General features: G+C 44.8%; 1 protein-coding gene across 1 annotated transcript in view; it reads left to right on the top strand.

The window, feature by feature from the left end:
- The window catches only part of LOC135111710 (homeobox protein Nkx-2.1-like), a 49,848-nt gene that overhangs the window by 21,361 nt on the left and 18,487 nt on the right, over positions 1 to 10,000 (top strand). The window contains exons 2-3 of the mRNA XM_064025332.1: positions 4,194 to 4,338; positions 6,167 to 6,262. Of these exons, the coding sequence (XP_063881402.1) occupies positions 4,219 to 4,338; positions 6,167 to 6,262 (216 nt within the window). The 5' untranslated portion in view covers positions 4,194 to 4,218. The remainder of the gene's footprint in view (positions 1 to 4,193; positions 4,339 to 6,166; positions 6,263 to 10,000) is intronic.

Here is a 10,000-nt window from a genome sequence, read left to right as displayed (position 1 = left end):
GAGGAGGAGGAGGAGGAGGAGGATGTGACTAGGAAAACAAGAAGAAATGGAAGGAAGATAGTATTGGTAGTGCTGGTGAAAAGTATTTTAGGAGGAGGAAGAAGAGGAGGAGAAGGAGGAGGAGGAGGAGGAGGAGATGGAGAAGGGGGAAGAGAAAGAGGTGTAGACATAGATGAAGAAGAAGAGGAGGAAGAGCAAGAGAAAGAGTGGGATGATGGAGCTGTGTGTGTGTGTGTGTGTGTGTGTGTGTGTGTCCTTGGTGTTCAGTGAGGCTTTAAACAAAATGATAAAGTAATGTATAAGAAAGAGCAACAACGCAGTAGTAGTAGTAGTAGTAGTAGTAGTAGTAGTAGTAGTAGTAGTAGTAGTAGTAGTAATAATAATAATAATAATAATAATAATAATAATAATAATAATAATAATAATACAAATCTTGCAGCCAACATGAATAAGTAAACACGCAAACGTTTCAAGATAAAAATATTGATGCTTACTTCTTTATTTTTTCTTTTTTTCTTTTTTCTATCCAAAGAGCCAAAGTCATGATTGTATTTCTTTCTCTAGTGCGAGTACATGTGAGATACAAGGTCTCTCTCTCTCTCTCTCTCTCTCTCTCTCTCTCTCTCTCTCTCTCTCTCTCTCTCTCTCTCTCTCTCTCTCTCTCTCTCTCTCTCTCTCTCTCTCTCTCTCTCTCTCTCTCTCTCTCTCTCTCTCTCTCCTCTCTGGACCCTTCATTCCAGCATACTCTTCCCTTGTATTCTCTCCTCCTCCTCCTCCTCCTCCTCCTCCTCCTCCTCCTCCTCCTCCTCCTCCTCCTCCTCCTCTTCCTCCTCCTCCTCCTCTTCCTCCTCCTCCTCAGTCACCTGCTTCTGAAATACGTCCAATAATCCTATTTGTTTCTCCTTCCCTGTGTTTGTTCTTATTGTTTTTTTTTTCCCTCTCCCTCTGTTACATATCTTAACTTTCTTCCCTCTCCTTCTCTTCCTCTCTTCTTCCCTTCTTCCCTTCTTCCCTCACTTCCCTTTTGGTTCTTATTTCTCTTACTCCCCTCTCCCTTTCACATTCTCTCTCTCTCTCTCTCTCTCTCTCTCTCTCTCTCTCTCTCTCTCTCTCTCTCTCTCTCTCTCTCTCTCTCTCTCTCTCTCTCTCTCTCTCTCTCTCTCTCTCTCTCTCTCTCACTCTCCGTTACAATCTGAATGTGTTTTCTTATTTGGTTTCTTCTTGTCTTCCTTCTTCTCTCCCTTCTTCTTTCCTTCCGGACATAAGTTTATTCTATTCCTCTCTCTCTCTCTCTCTCTCTCTCTCTCTCTCTTTCTCTTTCTCTTTCTCTCTCTCTCTCTGCCATCTTCTCAGACGCCAAACTTTCTCACCTCCTCCTCTTGCTTCTCTTTCTCCTTTTCCTTCTTCATCCTTCTCATTCTTCCACGTTCCTTGTCTCCCTCTTCTATTTCCTCTCCTTATCATTCCTCCGCTCTCTCTCTCTCTCTCTCTCTCTCTCTCTCTCTCTCTCTCTCTCTCTCTCTCTCTCTCTCTCTCTCTCTCTCTCTCTCTCTCTCTCTCTCTCTCTCTCTCTCTCTCTCTCTCTCTCTCTCTCTCTCTCTCTCTCTCTCTCTCTCTCTCTCTCTCTCTCTCTCAACTTTCTTCACTCGCTCACTGTTTGTTTATTCTATTGTGCTTCTCCTTCGTCGTCATCTCTCTCTCTCTCTCTCTCTCTCTCTCTCTCTCTCTCTCTCTCTCTCTCTCTCTCTCTCTCTCTCTCTCTGAATTTGGCAGGAAAAAAAGTGTAGCAGTTTTAGCAATTAAGGATCCGGTGAAGAGGTAATACGAAGCAAGGGTCCTTCTCCGTAATAATCACCCTTCCCTCACTTGCTCTCCCTCTCCCTCTCCTTCTCTCTCTCTCCCCGGTATTCCTCCACCTCCTCCTCCTCCTCCTCTTCTTGCTCTTCTGCACGTTTTTTTTCTGATTTTCTTTATTTTTCTCTGTTTTTTTTCTGTTTCTTTTTTAGGTAATCAGTTATGTCTTATATTTTTTTGTGTTTCTGTGATTTTGATTGTCTCTCATTCTCTCTCTCTCTCTCTCTCTCTCTCTCTCTCTCTCTCTCTCTCTCTCTCTCTCTCTCTCTCTCTCTCTCTCTCTCTCTCTCTCTCTCATCTATCCTATTCCACTTTTTGTTTTCTCTTCTCCTTTCTCTTCCCTTCCCCTCACCTCCTCTCCTCTCCTTTCCTCTCCCCTCACTTGCACATGGCTATCCTTTCCCTCTGTGCCTCCTCCTCCTCCTCCTCCTCCTCCTCCTCCTCCTCCTCCTCCTCCTCCTCCTCCTCCTCCTCCTCCTCCTCCTCCTCACGCTTCCTCTCTCAACCCCTCTCGTTCTCTCACCCTATACACTCTCCCTCCCCACTCCCCCTCTCTTCTGTTTCCCTACCTCTCTCACACCTGGGCCGAGAGAGAGAGAGAGAGAGAGAGAGAGAGAGAGAGAGAGAGAGAGAGAGAGAGAGATAGCATCAGGATTAGTGTGCGTATGGGGGTCAGGAAACAAAAAAGGATCGTCTGGATAGTGAGATTCTGCTTCATACGTTCAAATCCCCTTAGTGGTCATCAGGATCCTATATTAATGCGATCCGATCCCACAGTGTTGCGATGATGCTTGATATTACATGAGGTCCCCTTGTCTTCGCTCCCCTCGTCGGCTTCCCTCACTCTCTCCTCTCTTTGCTCTTCATCTTACTCTTCTTTCCTCTATATATCATTCCCCTCTCCTTCCTTCAACCTATATTTCCTCTCATGTTTTCCCATCTCTCTTTCTTTTCCCTCTTCCCATTCTTTCTCCAAGCCTTTCCCCCTCCCTTTTCTTCAACCTCTCCCTCTTCTTCTCTGTCCTATTCCTTTTCCCTTTCCCTCATTCTCCCTCTCCTCTCACATTTTTTCCTCTCTTTCTTTCCCATTCCTCTCCCCCTTCCTTCACCACTCTCTTTCCTCTTATACCTTCCCTCTCCTCCCTTCTCCCTTTCCCCCTTCCTTTACCCTCACCTTATCTCTCACCTCCCTACAGTTTCCCCTCACCGTCCCTTTGTTCTCCCCTTTGTATCTTTACTCCCCACACTCTTCCCCTTTCCCCTTGCCTCGTGTCCCTCACTCCTCCCCTCTCCTGAGAACACCTTTCCCTTCCCCCCCTCTCTCTCTCTCTCTCTCTCTCTCTCTCTCTCTCTCTCTCTCTCTCTCTCTCTCTCTCTCTCTCTCTCTCTCTCTCTCTCTCTCTCTCTCTCTCTCTCTACTTCATCTCATGCCTCCCCTCTTCTACCCCTTTCTATCTTTTCCTTATCTCTCTCTTCTATCTTTCCTTTTTTATTTTTTTATTTTCATTTCTGTCTTTTCTTTATTTTTGTTTTTTTCTCGCTATCCTGTCTATCTATCTATCCCCTCTCCTCGCCCTCCTTACGTTCCTCTCCTCCTCCCCTTTCGCCCCTTCCCCTCGTGCTTCCTCGCTTTCCCCTCGTGTCCCCGTGGCAGCCTCGCTCGCTGTTTCCTCTCAAGTGTTTTTCTTTTTTGTAACAATTTGTCACGCCACTGTAAAAAAGAAGCATATTTCTGATAAACTGTTGTGGTGGTGGTGGTGGTTGACATGCACCGTTCTATAAACAGCGGTGGATTTAGGCAGTTTTTTTTTTTTTTTTTCTAAGAGGATATTTATTATGTAAGGCAATGGTAGTGATGGTGATGGTAGTGATGGTGGTAGTAATGGTTGTCAAAATGGTGACGTGTACCATTCTGCAAGCAGTGGTAGTGGTGGTGGTGGTGATGGTGATGGTAGTGGTTGTGATGGTGGTGGTGGTGGTGATGGTAGTAGTGTTGACATTTACCGTTCTACAAATAGTGGTAGGTTTAGGTAATATTTTTTTTTCACTAGGAGGATTCTTGTTAACTAACGTACAGTCGATATCTAAGGCAGTGATGGTGGTAGTGGTGATGGTGGTGGTAGTGGCGACACTGACAGTGGTGGCAGTGATGTGGTATTTGTGGTAATAGTGACATCTACCATTCTACAAGCAGTGGTAGATTGTTTTCACTAAGAGGGTCCTTGTTACCATATATAAAACTGCGGTAGTGGCGGTGGTGGTGGTGGTAGTGGCACTGGTGGTGGTGGTGGTGGTGGTGGGGGTCATGTCACTAATTGCGGTGCACTGTCGCCCCGCAGTTTCGCGCCTCATGGGGGCTCCAATATGAACATGAACATGGGCAACGTGACCTCCCTCTCCACCTGCAGCATGGCGGACAACAAGGCCATGCAGTTCCCTCTCTCCCAGCGAAGGAAACGCAGGATTCTCTTCACTCAGGCGCAGGTAAGCCACCCACATGTTCTGTCAGGTGTGGTCACGGTCACGGGCGGTCAGGTGTGGTCATGGTAAGGAGTCAAGTAACCCATGTACTCCATTGGTATTTAGGCTTCTCAGATCTGATAAGAATCCTGTTCATTGTCAGGTTCAGCGTTATCAGATCTAACCTAACCTAACCTAATCTAATCTAACCTAACTTAACCTAACCTAACCTAACTTAACCTAACCTAACCTAACCTAACCTAACCTAACCTAACCTAACCTAACCTAATCTAATCTAACCTAACTTAACCTAACCTAACCTAACTTAACCTAACCTAACCTAACCTAACCTAACCTAACCTAATATAATCTAACCTAACCTAACCTAACCTAACCTAACCTAACCTAACTTAACCTAACCTAACCTAACCTAACCTAATATAATCTAACCTAACCTAACCTAACCTAACCTAACCTAACCTAACCTAACCTAATCTAACTTAACCTAACCTAACCTAACCTAATATAATCTAACCTAACCTAACCTAACCTAACCTAACTTATCACTTGTCACATTTAGGGTTCTCTGAGTTAAGAATCGCATCATTTGTCAGGATTAGCGTTATCAGATCCATTAAGTATTATATTATTTGTCACGGTTAGTGCTTTATGATTTAAGAATCCCATAATTTGTCACGTTTTAGGTTCTCAGAGGTAAGACTTCTATCAGTTGTCAGGTGTTGTATGGAGATTATTAGCCACCATAGAAATTCACCTTTTACTGCTGTGGGCGTCCTTGGATAACCTCCACTCTTGTAAAAATATTTGCGTGGAGACAGATTCAGGTTCAGATTAAAATGTTTAGTCCATTGTAGTTTCAATAAGAATAACCATTGTACAGAATATATAAAAGAAGGAATATGAGGTTAATTTTGTCATTATTTTGCATTACAGATATACTCGTATTTAAACTAGTCTAATACAAAGATAAGTGTCTGAAAAAGTTGTTGATGATTAAAGGAGAAATCGTCAAGCAGTTAAAGGGTTTGTAGTAAGGTGTAGATTAACCTGCCTGACTGGGTAACTCACCTGCCGCGTATCGAGGTGGGTTGACAAAGGCCAGCATTCAGAAAGGCTTTGCTCTCTCAACACGACTATTTTCAAAGGCCGCAGAGATGACTAGCCGGGTTCTCAAGAGTATTTCCCTTGTTAATAATGTAGAAATCTTGTTAATCTGTCACTAGAACCATAAAAACACCCTTGAAAACCCGTGTAACTTCAATTAGAGCCTTTTGAAAGTAGTGGAGGTGCGACAGAAGAGCTTCAGAATGTGGTCCGTATTCCAGAGTGCGCCGTAAGTTTTCCCTGCAGGTCATTTTCTTCCCTATGAACATTTGAGCCACAGTACTTCTCACCCATGTAGTTCACCCATGGCGAGGTTAGGTGAGGTTAGGTTAGGTGAGGTTAGGTTAGGTTAGGTTAGGTTAGGTTAGGTTAGGTGAGGTTAGGTTAGGTGAGGTTATTTAATGTTATGTTATGTGTTAGGTTAGGTTAGATTAGGTTAGGTTAGGTTAGGTTAGGTTTATCAAGAATAGGAATATTATTTCTGGATCAAATTTTTATTGAATAGTCTTCCTGAGTGAATTAATTAAGTTGGGAATTACATAGAGGATGTTAGAGAGAGAGAGAGAGAGAGAGAGAGAGAGAGAGAGAGAGAGAGAGAGAGAGAGAGAGAGAGAGAGAGAGCAGCGCAGCAGCAGCAGCAACAGCAGCAGCAGCAGCAGCACACCATTAGCAGTACTCGCCGGGCAGACGGCACACCTGTATCCTCACCCACTCCCTCTCTCCACAGGTGTATGAGTTAGAGCGACGCTTCAAGCAGCAGAAATACCTGTCGGCGCCAGAGAGGGAACACCTGGCGTCGCTCATCAACCTCACGCCGCAGCAGGTAGGCCTCGTGTGTGTGTGTGTGTGTGTGTGTGTGTGTGTGTGTGTGTGTGTGTGTGTGTGTGTGTGTGTGTGTGTGTGTGTGTGTTCTATCCTTATCCTTTCTTTTTTTCTGTCTACCTGTTTTATTTATTTATTTATCTATGTACCTGCTTTTCTGTCTATCTGTATGTCTGTCTGTCTGTCTTATTTTTTCTCTGTCCTTAAGTCCTACCTGCCTTTATCAGTCTTTGCCGTCTTGCCGCCTGTCTGTCTGTCTGCCTGTCTGTTTGTCTGTCTGTCTGCCTGCCTGTCTGTCTGCCTATCAGTCTGTCTGTTATTCTTGTCTCTTCTGTCTGTCTTTCTTGTATCTGTCTGTCTGTCTGTCTATTTCTCTTGTCTTTGTTGCCTGTCTATCTTATGTCTGTCGTCTGTCATTCTTCCCTCCTTTCTTTCCTGTCTTCGTTGCCTGTCTGTCTGTGTCTGTCTGCTTTGGTTTTGTCTATCTCTTTTTTCCATTTTGTCTGTTTTCTTTCTGACTTTCTTTATTTATGCTTGTCTTTCATGCCTGACTTTCTAGCTATGTGTGTGTGTGTCTGTGTGTCTGTTTAGCTGTCTGTCTATCAATTTAGCTCCCAGTGTGTCTAGCTGTCTATCTGTCCGTCTGTGTTTTAGCTGTCTGTGTATCTGTATAGCTGTCAATCTGTCTGTGCCTAGTTGTCTGTGTCTGTTTACCTGTTTATCTATCTGTTTAGTTATCTGTCTGTCCGTTCGTTCGTCCGTGTGTGTGTGTGTGTGTGTGTGTGTGTGTGTGTGTGTGTGTGTGTGTGTGTGTGTGTGTGTGTGTGTGTGTGTGTGTGTGTGTGTGTGTGTGTGTCGCCTCCCCCGCCATCCAGGCAACACGTATTTTTCCGAATCATTAACTTCAAAGTAACACAAACTGTCCCTGTCGCCACCAACTTGTCGCCTTCCTCGGGGCCGCCTTCATCTTCACTTCTTCATTGCTCTGGGGAGGGACAAAAAAACACGCTATTTAAACCTCCTTCCTCCCTCCATCTCCCCTCTCTCTCTCTCTCTCTCTCTCTCTCTCTCTCTCTCTCTCTCTCTCTCTCTCTCTCTCTCTCTCTCTCTCTCTCTCTCTCTCTCTCTCTCTCTGGTCGACATTCTCGGATTAACAAACTCATAAACGCGCCTTTCTTTTTCACTCCCGCCAAGTATTAAGTATTCCCTCGCCGCTCCAACAGAAAACGAGATGAAAGACTGAGGGGAAAAAAAGAATAGAATAAATAAAAACAGCTGATCGAAATTGAAGCCTAGACCAGAGAGAGAGAGAGAGAGAGAGAGAGAGAGAGAGAGAGAGAGAGAGAGAGAGAGATCACTCACCTTCCCCGCTCTTCACAATAAACGTTCCCACAGCAACAGGAGAGAGAGAGAGAGAGAGAGAGAGAGAGAGAGAGAGAGAGAGAGAGAGAGAGAGAGAGAGAGAGAGAGAGAGAGAGAGAGAGAGAGAGAGAGAGAGAGACTACCATCAACCAACAAAACTGATCGAAACTTTTTGACATGCATCTAATAAAACTAATAAAAGTGAGTATATTGGAGAGATGGGAGATGAGACGAGATGAGATAACACAACCCCACACCAGTTGACGGTGGGATATTATTGAGAATTACAATTATGAATGCCTGGAGATTATCGTTAAGCCTCTCCAGCCTCTCAGTGTTCCAGATTTAGTGCTCTCATCTCCTGCCTGGAAATTCTGCGAGAGAGAGAGAGAGAGTGGGAGAGTGAGAGAGTGAGAGAGGACCACAGCCACCGACCACCGCCACTCTCCACTCTCCCTCGTACAAATATTAATGGATGAAGAGTGAAGGAGTGAGAGGGAGGCCGTGAGAGGGAGCTGGACCAGAGAGAGAGAGAGAGAGAGAGAGAGAGAGAGAGAGAGAGAGAGAGAGAGAGAGAGAGAGAGAGAGAGAGAGAGAGAGAGAGAGAGTTGTATAGTTCCTCTTTCCCTTCCTCCTTTTCTCCTTTTTTCTCCCTTTTTTCTTTTTTATTTCCATTTTGTTCCCTTCCATATTCTCTCTCTCTCTCTCTCTCTCTCTCTCTCTCTCTCTCTCTCTCTCTCTCTCTCTCTCTCTCTCTCTCTCTCTCTCTCTCTCTTTTCCTCCCCTCACTCTCTCCTTTCCTTAACTTCCTTCCTTCTTTCCTTCACTTCCTTCATCTTTCACTTCCTTCTCCTCCCTTCCTTCTTCCCATTTCTCGTACTTCAATTCTTCCCTTCTCTCCCTCCTTTTCCTCTCATCTCTCCCTCCCTCCTTCCATTTCCTCACCTCACTCCATCCTTCTATCCTTCCCTCCTTCCATCCCTTCCCTCACCATTCCTTCCATTTTTTTCAACTTCCCCCTCTCCTCCTCCTCCTCCTCCTGTTCCTCCTCCTTACCTCTCCCTCTCTCTCTCCCACTCTCCCTCTCCCTCCAGATACCATAGTTCGAGTTCCACGGGTATTACCTTGTATCTGATCCCAGGTGAGGGGAGAGGGGGAGAGGTAGTGAGGGAGAGAGAGAGAGAGAGAGAGGTAGAGAGGGGAACGTGGAGGGAAGAAAAGGGATGCAGTGAGGGAGGAAAGCCAAGGGGAGAGAAAGGGAGGAAATTGGAGGGAAATACGAATCCAGGGAAAGGGAGAAAGGGAGAAGGAATGTAAAGGGAGGCAGAGAGAGAGAGAGAGAGAGAGAGAGAGAGAGAGAGAGAGAGAGAGAGAGAGAGAGAGAGAGAGAGAGAGAGTTAAAGGTGACTGGCCAACCATCCGCCGTGCAGCACCACCACCACCACCGCCACTAGAACACACACACACACACACACACACACACACACACACACACACACACACACATGGTCACGACAAACAGGTATGAATGAAGATTAATAATTCCATCACTCGTTCCTACATCTCCATTCCTTCACCCCTTCCCTTCCTCACCCCTTCCATCATCCCATCTATCCCTCCATCCCTCTCTTCTCCCATCTTTACTTTCTTCTCATCTCTGAATCCCTTTCCCTTCCCTTCCCTTCATCCTGATTTTTATGACTTCCTCTTCTTTTCTTATCAATATCTATTTTTTATCTCTCTTTCTATCCCTGTCTCTTGTGTTTCCTTCATTCCTCCTTACTTTTCCTCCCTTCCTTCCCTTCCCTCCATTCTTATCTATTCTTCTGCCTCCTTCTTTACTTTTCAATATGTCTCTTGTCTCATTTTCTATTCTTATGCTTCTTAGCTTTCCTCCACCCCTCCTTACTTTTCCTCCATTATCTCTCCATCCTTACGTATTCTTCCTCCATTTTCTACCTATCAATTGTCTTTTCTCCATCCTTACCTCCTCTCTCCTCCATCCCTCATCATGTTCCCTCCATTTTCCCTTCATCCCTACGTACGCTTCCTCCATCTCCTTACCTCTCAGTATCTTAGCTCCTGTCTTTTCTCCATCCCTTACTTCCTCTTTCCTCCATACCTCCTTATTGCCTCTCCATCCTATTTATCCATTCCTACCTTTCCTCCTTTCTCTCAGTTCCTCCATCTCTTCTCTTGCTGTTGTTGGTGAGTGTGAAGACTTTACTTTGCAGGTTTTGGTATAAGTAGTGTATAAGTATCTTAAGTATTAGAGGGATATGTATAAAGGTAATGCTTTTCTTTTATTCATGTGTTTGTTTATTTTATTTATTTATTCATTTGTGTGTTTTTGTTATGTTTTATTTACGATTTGTCT

Source organism: Scylla paramamosain, chromosome 22 (assembly GCF_035594125.1).
Source record: "Scylla paramamosain isolate STU-SP2022 chromosome 22, ASM3559412v1, whole genome shotgun sequence".
In the NCBI taxonomy this organism is placed as follows: Eukaryota; Metazoa; Arthropoda; class Malacostraca; order Decapoda; family Portunidae; genus Scylla; species Scylla paramamosain.
This window is presented reverse-complemented; position numbering and strand designations above follow the sequence as displayed.